Genomic DNA, 14,495 nt, shown 5'->3' with positions numbered 1-14,495 from the left:
ACCATTTTTACTCCCAGAGATAATATTCTCTCCTACAACACATTCTTCATCGCTCCCAAAACCTTCACCTCCTCCCCCACCCTGTGACTCACTCATGCTTCCATGGTTCCATTCGTTGCTAAGGCCACTCCTAGATATCTAAAACACTCCACTTCCTCCAATTGTTCTCAATTGAAACTTATATCAAAACAAACTTTTCCCTCAACCCTGAAGAACCTAATAACTTTGCTGTCATTCACATTTACTCTCAACTTTCTCCTTTCACACACTTTCTCAAACTCCGTCACCAACTTATGCAATTTCTCCTTCGAATCAACCACCAAAGCTGTATCATCGGCGAACAACAACTGACTCACTTCCCAGGCCCTCTCATCCCTAACAGACTGCATGCTCGCCCCTCTCTCCAAAACTCTTGCGTTTACCTTCATAACCACCCCTTCCATAAACAAATTAAACAACCATGGGGATATCACACACCCCTACCGCAGACTGACCTTCACTGGAACCAATCATACTCCTCTCCTCCTACTTGTACACATGCCTTACATCCTTGGTAAAAACTTTTCACTGCTTCTAGCAGCTTACTTCCCACATCATATACTCTTAAAACCTTCGACAAAACATCAACCCTATCGTATGCCATCTACAAATCCATAAATGCTACATACAAATCCATCTGCTCTTCTGAGTATTTCTCACACACACTACTCAGAGCAAACACCTGATCCACACATCCTCTAACATTTCTGAAACCACACTGCTCTTCTCCAATATGATGCTTTGTACATGCATTCACCCTCTCAACCAATACCCCCCCTTACAATTTCTCAGGAATACTCAACAAACTTATGCCTCTGTAGTTTGAACACTCTGGTGCAACTGGGGGATGTCTGATCATTATCTTGTGAAGGCGAAGGTGAAGATTTGTAGAGGTTTTCAGAAAACAATAGAGAATGTTGGGGTGAAGAGAGTGGTGAGAATAAGTGAGCTTGGGAAGGAGACTTGTGTGAGGAAGTACCGGAAAGACTGAGTACAGAATGGAAAAAGGTGAGAACAAAGGAGGTAAGGGGAGTGGGGGAGGAATAGGATTTATTTAGGGGAGCAGTGATGGCTTGCGCAAAAGATGCTTGTGGCATGAGAAGCGTGGGAGGTGGACAGACTAGAAAGGGTAGTGAGTGGTGAGATGAAGAAGTAAGATTATTAGTGAAAGAGAAGAGAGAGGCATTTGGACGATTTTTGCAGGGAAATAATGCAAATGAGTGGGAGATGTATAAAAGAAAGAGGCAGGAGGTCAAGAGAAAGGTGCAAAAGGTGAAAAAGAGGCAAGTGAGAGAGTATCAATGAATTTTAGGGAGAATATAAAGATGTTTGGGAAGGAGGTAAATAAAGTGCATAAGACAAGGGAACAAATGGGAACTTCAGTGAAGGGGGCTCATGGGGAGGTGATAAAAAATAGTTAGATGGAGTGAGTAATTTGGAGGTTTGTTGAATGTGTTTGATGATAGAGTGGCAGATATAGGGTGTTTTGGTCGAGGTGGTGTGCAAAGTGAGAGGGTTAGGGAAAGTGATTTGGTAACCAGAGAAGAGGTAGTAAAAGCTTTGCGGAAGATGAAAGCTGGCAAGGCAGCAGGTTTGGATAGTATTGCAGTGGAATTTATTAAAAAAAGGGGGTGACTGTATTGTTGACTGGTTGGTAAGGTTATTTAGTGTATGTATGATTCATGGTGAGGTGCCTGAGGATTGGCAGAATGCTTGCATAGTGCCATTGTACAAAGGCAAAGGGTATAAGAGTGAGTGCTCAAATTACAAAGGTATAAGTTTGTTGAGTTTGTTTGGATAGGGGAGAAAGAATACTTCCCACGTATTCCCTGCGTGTCGTAGAAGGCGACTAAAAGGGGAGGGAGCGGGGGGCTGGAAATCCTCCCCCTCACTTTTTTTTTTTTAATTTTCCAAAAGAGGGAACAGAGAAGGGGCCCAGGTGAGGATATTCCCTCAAGGGCCCAGTCCTCTGTTCTCAACGCTACCTCGCTAATGCGGGAAATGGCGAATAGTATGAAAGAAAGAAAAAAGTTTGTTGAGTATTCCTGGTAAATTATATGGGAGGGTATTGATTGAGAGGGTGAAGGCATGTACAGAGCATCAGATTGGGGAAGAGCAGTGTGGTTTCAGAAGTGGTAGAGGATGTGTGGATCAGGTGTTTGCTTTGAAGAATGTATGTGAGAAATACTTAGAAAAGTAAATGGATTTGTATGTGTCATTTATGGATCTGGAAACGGCATATGATAGAGTTGATAGAGATGCTCTGTGGAAGGAATTAAGAATATATGGTTCGGGAGGCAAGTTGTTAGAAGTAGTGAAAAGTTTTTATCGAGGATGTAAGGCATGTGTACATGTAAGAAGAGAGGAGAGTGATTGGTTCTCAGTGAATGTAGGTTTGCGGCAGGGGTGTGTGATGTCTCCATGGTTGTTTAATTTGTTTATGGATGGGGTTGTTAGGGAGGTGAATGCAAGAGTTTTGGAAAGAGGGGCAAGTATGCAGTCTGTTGTGGATGAGAGAGCTTTGGAAGTGAGTCAGTTGTTGTTTGCTGACGATACAGCGCTGGTGGCTGATTCATGTGAGAAACTATAGAAGCTGGTGACTGAGTTTGGTAAAGTGTGTGGAAGAAAAAAGTTAAGAGTAAATGTGAATAAGAGCAAAGGTTATTAGGTACAGTAGGGTTGAGGGTCCAAGTCAATTGGGAGGTAAGTTTGAATGGAGAAAAACTGGAGGAAGTGAAGTGTTTTAGATATCTGGGAGTGGATTTGGCAGTGGATGGAACCATGGAAGCGGAAGTGAATCATAGGGTGGGGGAGGGGGCGAAAATTCTGGGAGCGTTGAAGAATGTTTGGAAGTCGAGAACATTAACTCGGAAAGCAAAAATAGGTATGTTTGAAGGAATAGTGGTTCCAACAATGTTATATGGTTGCGAGGCATGGGCTATGGATAGAGTTGTGCAGAGGAGGGTGGATGAGCTGGAAATGAGATGTTTGAGGACAATATGTGCTGTGAGGTTGTTTGATCGACTAAGTAATAATAGGGTAAGAGAGATGTGTGGTAATAAAAAGAGTGTGGTTGAGAGAGCAGAAGAGGGTGTTTTGAAATGGGTTGGTCACATGGAGAGAATGAGTGAGGAAAGATTGACAAAGAGGATATATGTGTCGGAGGTGGAGGGAACGAGAAGTGGGAGACCAAACTGGAGGTGGAATGATGGAGTGAAAAAGATTATGAGTGATCGGGGCCTGAACATGCAGGAGGGTGAAAGGCGTGCAAGGAACAGAGTGAATTGGAACGATGTGGTATACCGGGGTCGACGTGCTGTCAATGGATTGAATCAGGGCATGTGAAGCATCTGGGGTGAACCATGGAAAGTTCTGTGGGGCCTGGATGTGGAATGGGAGCTGTGGTTTCACTGCATTATTACATGACAGCTAGAGACTGAGTGTGAACAAATGTGGCCTTTGTTGTCTTTTCCTAGCGCTACCTCGCACACATGAGGGGGGAGGGGGTTGTTATTTCATGTGTGGCGAGGTGGCGATGGGAATGAATAAAGGCAGACAGTATGAATTATGTACATGTGTATATATTTATATGTCTGTGTGTGTATATATATATATATATATATACGTTGAGATGTATAGGTATGTATATTTGCGTGTGTGGACGTGTATGTATATACATGTGTATGTGGGTGGGTTGGGCCATTCTTTACCTCGCTAACGCGGGAGACAGTGACAAAGCAAAATAAAAAATAAATAGATAAAAATATAATAAATAGTTTGAACACTCACCTTTATCCATTTTGCCTTTGTACAATGGCACTATGCATACATTTTGCCAATCCCCAGGCACTTCACCATGATACATACATACACTGAATATCCTTACCAACAAATCAACACAGTTACCGCCTCTCTTAATAAATTTAACTGCAATGCCATCGAAACCCACCGCCTTGCTGGATTTCATCTTCTGCAAAGCTATCACAACCTCTTCTCTTAACCAAACCATTCTCCCTGACCCTCTCACTTCACACAACCCAACCAAAAAAACATTCTATCATCAATCCTTACTTCATCACTACCTGTTATTACTTCTCCCCTTGGCCCCTTCACTGATGTTCCCATCTATTCTCTTGTGTTATGCACGTTAGTTACCTCCTTCCAAAACATCCTTTTATCCTCCTTAAAGTTTAATGATACTTTCACAACCCAGCTCTCTCGCCCTCTTTGGTTGTTAAGTTTGCATTTTGGCACATGAGCTTAAATAAAATAACTCTTGGATATGATGTTCACATTTTGACCATGGCCATTACAAATTTTTTCCACTCTTACCAGCACTTACTTATTTTCTCTAAATTCTAACCCTCTTCCATAAACAAATTAAACAACCATGGGGACATCACACACACCTGCCACAGACCAGCCTTCACTGGGAACCAATCACACTCCTCTCCTCCTACTTGTACATATGCCTTACATCCTTGGTAAAAACTTTTCACTGCTTCTAGCAGCTTACTTCCCACACCATATACTCTTAAAACCTTCGACAAAGCACCTCTATCAACCCTATCATATGCCTTCTGCAGATCCATAAATGCTACATATAAATACATCTGTTTTTCTAAGTATTTCTCACATACATTCTTCAAAGCAAGCACCTGATCCACACATCCTCTAACACTTCTGAAACCACACTTTCACAACCCAGCTCTCTCGCCCTCTTTGATTATTAAGTGGAAGGGTAGCGACAGGAATAGATGAATGCAGCAAGTATGAATATGTACATGTGTATATATGTATATGTCTGTGTATGTATATGTTGAAATGTATAGGTATGTATATGCGCGTGTGTGGGCGTTTATGTATATACATGTGTATGTGAGTGGGTTGGGCCATTCTTTCATCTGTTTCCTTGTGCTACCTCGCTAATGCAGGATACAGCAATTTAGTATAATAAATATTAATAAATAAAGTTATGACATTTTGCTACATCTCTGGAATATGTTACGAAGCACTGGATTACAGCTGATGACTGCACCTTAAAATATTATGTGTCAATATAGTTAAGATATATTGCCGTACCTCCAGAAGATATGTGGCATTTGTTTCAGCAGATGACTATGTTTTTAACTCCTACATGTAAGTACAGTTACCATATCATGCTACATCTCAGACAGAATCTATGTGGTGTTTTTTTTACAACTGAGGACTGTGCTTTTTAAATCTTATGTGTCAATATAGTTAAGATATATTGCGGTACCTCCAGATGATATGTGGCATTTGTTTACGCAGATGACTATGTTTTTAACTCATACATGTAAGTACAGTTACCATATCATGCTACATCTCAGACAGAATCTGTTTCCCATTTTAGAAAGTTAAAAAAAATACAAGGAGGGGAGGATTTCTGGCCCCCCGCTCCCGTCCCCTCTAGTCGCCTTCTACGACACGCGAGGAATGCGTGGGAAGTATTCTTTCACCCCTATCCCCAGGGATAAAAGAACAGAATCTATGTGGTGCTTTTTTTACAACTGAGGACTGTGCTTTTCAAATTTTCCCAGTTCAGCCTTTTGCTTATCTCTCTCATATTTTCCATCATATGAAGCAGAGTAGACAGTGGCTATCAGTTCAAGAGACTAAGATGGAACTGATGGCTTCACACTCAGAAAGGGAGCAAGATTCTGAAGAATTAGTCCAATCAGATATATGAAGTGATGAGGAAGATACACAGAAGCCAACAGCTACACCTACATCAACTAATACAAAAAAATATCTTGGTATGCAAGCATGGACCAAGGTAATGAATCTTTTGAGGAGTACCAATTCTGAAAAAAATGAAAAAATGTAATTACACTGCTAAAGAACTTAATCTTTCTATCTATATCTCTGAAGCTTGTTCCTTTTGGGAACCCTCTCTGGAGGATGGTCATGGCATAAGAGTATCCATGACTGGTGAAACTCTGGTGCTGCTTCTTAACCTTCAGTGCCTCACCCTTGTCTGGTCACTAGCAGAGGGCAACTTCAGTGTGCTGTCTTCAGAGGTCCTACCTAATATTCCTAATAACTACAGGTACACCACCGATTTTTCAGGACTCTTGGTTCCAAAGCCTTGCCGAATTAACCATTTTGCCAGACTAACCGTGGTCATGTAATAATAATCATCAACACACCTCTAACCCACTAATCATACATCTCTCATGTGTCTAAAGTATACCATGGACTGCTAGAAATTTAAACTAAACAAATACTAAATGTCAATTAAATAAATAAATGAAATACATTATATACCTGCTCAGGACTGAGGTGCTTGTCAGCTACAAGTTTTGTAAAATCATCCGCATATTCGGCAGCTCCTTCGTAGTTTGCAGACTGCTTTTCTCCGCACACCTTATTCATGGAAATTCTATGATGTTTCTTGAATCTTTGAATCCATCCTTCACTATAGTTATGCTCATGTAATCTAAGTTCTTTATGGAACAACTTAGCCTGTTCCATTATCATGCTACCTGACAAGTCCACTCCATCACTCTGACGCTGTCAAAACCATTCCATCATCACTCGATCGTGCTTAGTACTCTTACCATCTTTCATGGTTTCTCTCATCATCATTTGCTTTTTGGAATCATTGTCTGCATAGAATTTCAATAATTTCTCCCTTTGCTTCTTTATATCATAAACAGTTGATGAACCACTACTGTAGATGTCTCACAGCTTATGCACTGAAACACCACGGTCTATTTTTTTTCAACAGTTGTACTTTATCTTGGATCAATATGGACTGATGTTTACGTTTGACACCACAAATGATACTCTCATAATTCTTCGAAGCCATAGCTTGCATTAAATTTAAGCAAATTAAGCTAAGAATCTCACAGAATTGTGATATCACCACCAACAAGTGCAGTGTAGAGAATGTAAATAAGCGCACCCTACACACAACGCCATCTGTGGCCACCCAGTAAACTAGTCTGGTGGCCGTGGTAATTTCAAGTTCCCTCATATAATTTTGTCTGGACTAAAAGAGGTGCCAAACCATCAGTTGCCAGAAAATCGATGATGTACCTGTAATACTACCTAATGTTCTAACCTACTACCTCTACCTCATGCTCCTATCTAATGTTCCTGCCTACTACTTCTCTCGGCTTCTGTCTAAAACTCCTGCCTAATGTTCCTACCTACTACTTCTTTATACTGTTAAATCATTCAAAGTTGGGTATATAATTTAATGTATGTTCATTTTTGTACATATGCAATAAAAGAATACATAAATCTATTTTTCATTTTTTTTTTTTCTTTTTTGCCGGTCTCCCGCATTTGCGAGGTAGCGCAAGGAAACAGACGAAAGAAATGGCCCAACCCACCCCCATACACATGTATATACATACGTCCACACACGCAAATATACATACCTACACAGCTTTCCATGGTTTACCCCAGACGCTTCACATGCCCTGATTCAATCCACTGACAGCACGTCAACCCCGGTATACCACATCGCTCCAATTCACTCTATTCCTTGCCCTCCTTTCACCCTCCTGCATGTTCAGGCCCCGATCACACAAAATCTTTTTCACTCCATCTTTCCACCTCCAATTTGGTCTCCCTCTTCTCCTCGTTCCCTCCACCTCCGACACATATATCCTCTTGGTCAATCTTTCCTCACTCATTCTCTCCATGTGCCCAAACCATTTCAAAACACCCTCTTCTGCTCTCTCAACCACGCTCTTTTTATTTCCACACATCTCTCTTATCCTTACGTTACTCACTCGATCAAACCACCTCACACCACACATTGTCCTCAAACATCTCATTTCCAGCACATCCATCCTCCTGCGCACAACTCTATCCATAGCCCACGCCTCGCAACCATACAACATTGTTGGAACCACTATTCCTTCAAACATACCCATTTTTGCTTTCCGAGATAATGTTCTCGACTTCCACACATTCTTCAAGGCTCCCAGAATTTTCGTCCCCTCCCCCACCCTATGATCCACTTCCGCTTCCATGGTTCCATCCGCTGCCAGATCCACTCCCAGATATCTAAAACACTTCACTTCCTCCAGTTTTTCTCCATTCAAACTCACCTCCCAATTGACTTGACCCTCAACCCTACTGTACCTAATAACCTTGCTCTTATTCACATTTACTCTTAACTTTCTTCTTTCACACACTTTACCAAACTCAGTCACCAGCTTCTGCAGTTTCTCACATGAATCAGCTACCAGCGCTGTATCATCAGCGAACAACAACTGACTCACTTCCCAAGCTCTCTCATCCCCAACAGACTTCATACTTGCCCCTCTTTCCAAAACTCTTGCATTCACCTCCCTAACAACCCCATCCATAAACAAATTAAACAACCATGGAAACATCACACACCCCTGCCGCAAACCTACATTCACTGAGAACCAATCACTTTCCTCCCTTCCTACACGTACACATGCCTTACATCCTCGATAAAAACTTTTCACTGCTTCTAACAACTTGCCTCCCACACCATATATTCTTAATACCTTCCACAGAGCATCTCTATCAACTCTATCATATGCCTTCTCCAGATCCATAAATGCTACATACAAATCCATTTGCTTTTCTAAGTATTTCTCACATACATTCTTCAAAGCAAACACCTGATCCACACATCCTCTACCACTTCTGAAACCACACTGCTCTTCCCCAATCTGATGCTCTGTACATGCCTTCACCCTCTCAATCAATACCCTCCCATATAATTTACCAGGAATACTCAACAAACTTATACCTCTGTAATTTGAGCACTCACTCTTATCCCCTTTGCCTTTGTATAATGGCACTATGCACGCATTCCGCCAATCCTCAGGCACCTCACCGTGAGTCATACATACATTAAATAACCTTACCAACCAGTCAACAATACAGTCACCCCCTTTTTTAATAAATTCCACTGCAATACCATCCAAACCTGCTGCCTTGCCGGCTTTCATCTTCCGCAAAGCTTTTACTACCTCTTCTCTGTTTACCAAATCATTTTCCCTAACCCTCTCACTTTGCACACCACCTCGACCAAAACACCCTATATCTGCCACTCTATCATCACATTCAACAAACCTTCAAAATACTCACTCCATCTCCTTCTCACATCACCACTACTTGTTATCACCTCCCCATTTGTGCCCTTCACTGAAGTTCCCATTTGCTCCCTTATCTTACGCACTTTATTTACCTCCTTCCAGAACATCTTTTTATTTTCCCTAAAATTTAATGATAGTCTCTCACCCCAACTCTCATTTGCCCTTTTTTTCACCTCTTGCACCTTTCTCTTGACCTCCTGTCTCTTTCTTTTATACATCTCCCACTCAATTGCATTTTTTCCCCGCAAAAATCGTCCAAATGCCTCTCTCTTCTCTTTCACTAATACTCTTACTTCTTCATCCCACCACTCACTACCCTTTCTAATCAACCCATCTCCCACTCTTCTCATGCCACAAGCATCTTTTGCGCAATCCATTACTGATTCCCTAAATACATCCCATTCCTCCTCCACTCCCCTTACTTCCATTGTTCTCACCTTTTTCCATTCTGTACTCAGTCTCTCCTGGTACTTCCTCACACAAGTCTCCTTCCCAAGCTCACTTACTCTCACCACCCTCTTCACCCCAATATTCACTCTTCTTTTCTGAAAACCCATACAAATCTTCACCTTAGCCTCCACAAGATAATGATCAGACATCCCTCCAGTTGCACCTCTCAGCACATTAACATCCAAAAGTCTCTCTTTCGCGCGCCTGTCAATTAACACGTAATCCAATAACGCTCTCTGGCCATCTCTCCTACTTACATAAGTATACTTATTTTTTATTTTTGTAAAAATAAACTGTACTTAACTAAAATGGTATCTTCTTTTACTCAGCATCAGGGCATATATGTGTGTGTGTGTGTGAGTGGTTGTGGCCTTCCTTCTACTGTTTCCTTGTGTTACCTCAATAACGTGGGAAACAAAATCTGCACATAAGCTTGTTAACAGAGAGCTTACTTTCATGTAAAGGCTGTGTTAATCAAAACATTCACTTCTTTTTACAAAATATAAAGTCAAGGTATGCCAAACTAACAACTGTAAAACATAAAAACATTTCTTTCACATAGTCAACCACCTTAGATATACAAAAAAAATCATAATACAGACTGATGCACAAACTGCTATATAATGCTTTCTTTCCATTTCTATATTTCAGGTTTTACATTCTGGCTTCCTAGGATAAATAATGATAAACCTGACAGGAAAAAATGAAGTAATAACACTGCAATAACCTATATCTGTATCATCTGTTGATAAATCAAGACAGGCAATTACACAAACCTTTCAGATTTATCTTCAGCTCTGCTGTTGGATTCTTCTTGTGTATGGTGTAAGTCAGGGCTGGGACATATTTCCCTGAAAAAGTAATATGTACACTTGAAATATCTCTTTTACAGGGCTGGGACATATTTCCCTGAAAAAGTAATATGTACATTTGAAATATCTCTTTTACATCAATAAAATCTTTGACAAACAGAAATGCATGCTACATACCCAAAGAGGACTTGTTAAATTCCTCTAGACTTCATCTATGGTATTACCATTTGACTAATGACTAGTATCATTTTCTTCCTTTTGTGATGCATTACCATCTGACATCTGATGGGGTATCAATACATCAGGATAACCCATTTTTTTTAATCATAATACTAGATCGTCATTTCCTGTGTCAGTGAGGTAGCACCGGGAAACAGATGAAGAGTGGCCATGCTCTCATATACACATATACATATCATTTATATTCTTTTTATTCTTTTTATCATACTTTGTCGCTGTCTCCCACGTTAGCGAGGTAGCACAAGGAAACAGACAACGAATGGCCCAACCCACCCACATACACATGTATAAACATACATGTCCACAAACGCACATATACATACCTATACATTTCAAAGTATACATATATATATATATATATATATATATATATATATATATATATATATATATATATATATATATATATATATATTTTTTTTTTTTTTTTTTATACTTTGTCGCTGTCTCCCGCGTTTGCGAGGTAGCGCAAGGAAACAGACGAAAGCAATGGCCCAACCCCCCCCCCCCCATACACATGTACATACACACGTCCACACACGCAAACATACATACCTACACAGCTTTCCATGGTTTATCCCAGACGCTTCACATGCCTTGATTCAATCCACTGACAGCACGTCAACCCCTGTATACCACATCGCTCCAATTCACTCTATTCCTTGCCCTCCTTTCACCCTCCTGCATGTTCAGGCCCCGATCACACAAAATCTTTTTCACTCCATCTTTCCACCTCCAATTTGGTCTCCCTCTTCTCCTCGTTCCCTCCACCTCCGACACATATATCCTCTTGGTCAATCTTTCCTCACTCATTCTCTCCATGTGCCCAAACCATTTCAAAACACCCTCTTCTGCTATCTCAACCACGCTCTTTTTATTTCCACACATCTCTCTTACCCTTACGTTACTTACTCGATCAAACCACCTCACACCACACATTTTCCTCAAACATCTCATTTCCAGCACGTCCATCCTCCTGCGCACAACTCTATCCATAGCCCACGCCTCGCAACCATACAACATTGTTGGAACCACTATTCCTTCAAACATACCCATTTTTGCTTTCCGAGATAATGTTCTCGACTTCCACACATTTTTCAAGGCTCCCAAAATTTTCGCCCCCTCCCCCACCCTATGATCCACTTCCGCTTCCATGGTTCCATCCGCTGCCAGATCCACTCCCAGATATCTAAAACACTTCACTTCCTCCAGTTTTTCTCCATTCAAACTCACCTCCCAATTGACTTGACCCTCAACCCTACTGTACCTTATTCACATTTACTCTTTAAGTTTCTTCTTCCACACACTTTACCAAACTCAGTCACCAGCTTCTGCAGTTTCTCACATGAATCAGCCACCAGCGCTGTATCATCAGCGAACAACAACTGACTCACTTCCCAAGCTCTCTCATATATATACACAGACTTTTCTTTTTTTCTTTTAAACTATTCGCCATTTCCCGCGTTAGCGAGGTAGCGTTAGGAACAGAGGACTGGGCCTTTTTTGGAATGGATATTCCTGGCCCCCTCTGTTCCTTCTTTTATATAATTAAAAAAAAAAAAAAAAAAACGAGAGGGGAGGATTTCCAGCCCCCCGCTCCCTCCCCTTTTAGTCGCCTTCTACGACACGCAGGGAATACGTGGGAAGTATTCTTAATCCCCTATCCCCAGGGATATACACAGACATATACATATATACACATGTACATAATTCATACTTGCTGCATTTATTCATTCCTGTCACCACCCTGCCACACATGAAATGACAACCCCCTTCCCCCCACATGCATGCAAGGTAGCTCTAGGAACAGACAACAAAGGCCACATTCGTTCACACTCACTCTGTAGCTGTCATGTGTAATGCACCAAAACATCACCTCCCTTTCCACATCTGGGCCCCACAAAACTTTCCATGGTTTATCTCAAGACACTTCACATGCCCTGGTTCAATCCATTGACAGTACATCAACCTTGATATACCTCATCATTCCAATTCACTCTATTCCTTGCATGCCTTTCACCCTCCTGTGTGTTCAGGCCTGGATCGCTCAAAATCTTTTTCACTCCATCCTTCCACCTCCAATTTGGTCTACCACCTCTCCTCTTTCTCTCCACCTCTGTCACATATATCCTCTTTGTCAATCTGTCCTCACTCATTCTCTCCATGAGACCAAACTATTTCAATACACCCTCTTCTGCTCTCTCAACCACACTCTTTTTATTACCATACATCTCTCTTTTCCTTTCATTACTTACTTCATCAAACCACCTCACACCATATATTGTCCTCAAACATCTCATTTCCAATACATACACCCTCCTCCGCACATCCCTATCTATAGCCCACGCCTCACAATTATATAACATTGTTGGAACCACTATTCCTTCAAACATACCCATTTTTGCTCACTGAGATACCATTCTTGCCTTCCACACATTCTTCAACACTCACAAAACCTTCGTAACTCCCCCATCATGTGAATCACTTCCACTTCTATGGTTCCATCTGCTACTAAATCCATTCCCAGATATCTAAAACACTTCACTTCCCCCAGTTTTTCTCCATTCAAACTGATCTCCCAATTGACTTGTCCCTCAACCCTACTGAACCTAATAATCTTGCTCTTAACCATAGTCACTCTCAGCTTTCTTCTTTCACACACTTTACCAAACTCAGTCACCAGCTTCTGCAGTTTCTCACCCGAATCAGACACCAGCGTTATATCATCAGCAAACAATAATTGGCTCACTTCCCAAGCCCTCTTATCAATAGCAGACTGCATACTTCCCCCTCTCTCCAAAACATTTGCACTGACCTCCCTAACAACCCCATCCATAAACAAATTGAACAACCATGGAGACATCATGCACCCCTCCCCCAAACCGACATTCACTGGAAATCAATCACTTTCCTCTCTTCCTACTCGTACACATACCTTGTATCCTCGAAAAAACCTTTCACTGCTTCTAGAAACACCACCCACACCAAATACTCTTAATACCTTCCACAAGGCATCTCTATCAGCTCTATCATATGCCTTCTTCAGTTCCATAAATGCTACATAAAACCAACTGTTTTTATAAGTATTTCTCAGACATTCTTGAAAGCAAACACCTGATTCACACATCTCTACCACTTCTGAAACCGCACTGCTCTTCCCCAATTTGATGCTCTGTACATGCACTGAACTTCTCAATCAATGCCCTCCCATACAATTTCCCAGAAATACTCGACAAACTTATACCTCTGTATTTTGAACACTCACCTTTATCCCCTTTGCCTTTGTACAATGGTACTATGCATGCATTCTGGCAACCTTCAGGTACTTCACCATGAAGCATACATACATTGAATATCTTCACCAACCAGTCAACAACACAGTCATCCCCTTTTTTAATAAATTCCACTGCAATACCATTATAACCCAGTGCCTCACCATCTTTCTTCTTCCGTACGGCTTTCACTACCTCTTCTCTGTTTACCAAATCATTCTCGCTGACCCTCTCACTTTGCACATCACCTTGGCCAAAACACCCTATATCTGCCACTCTATCATCAAACACATTCAACAAACCTTCAAAATACTCACTCAATCTCCCTCTCACTTCACCACTAATTGTTATCACCTCCCCATTTGCCCCCTTGACTGATGTTCTTATTTGTTCTCTAGTCTTACACACTTTATTTACCTCCTTCCAAAACATCTTTTTAATTTCCCTAAAATCTAATGATACTCTCTTGCCCCAACTCTCATTTACCTTTTTTTTTTCACCTCTTGACCTCTTGCCTCATTCTTTCATGCATCTCCTTCTTCTGTTTCCCCTTTCGTTATTATTATTAT

General features: G+C 41.2%; 1 protein-coding gene across 1 annotated transcript in view; it reads right to left on the bottom strand.

Annotated features, from left to right (window-relative positions):
* The window catches only part of LOC139749125 (probable serine carboxypeptidase CPVL), a gene marked incomplete at its 5' end in the record, with an annotated part of 109,976 nt that overhangs the window by 60,250 nt on the left and 35,231 nt on the right, over positions 1 to 14,495 (bottom strand). Inside the window, one exon of the mRNA XM_071662788.1 lies at positions 10,379 to 10,453. Within this exon, the coding sequence (XP_071518889.1) occupies positions 10,379 to 10,453 (75 nt within the window). The remainder of the gene's footprint in view (positions 1 to 10,378; positions 10,454 to 14,495) is intronic.

This window comes from Panulirus ornatus, chromosome 1 (assembly GCF_036320965.1).
Source record: "Panulirus ornatus isolate Po-2019 chromosome 1, ASM3632096v1, whole genome shotgun sequence".
NCBI classification, from domain to species: Eukaryota; Metazoa; Arthropoda; class Malacostraca; order Decapoda; family Palinuridae; genus Panulirus; species Panulirus ornatus.
This window is presented reverse-complemented; position numbering and strand designations above follow the sequence as displayed.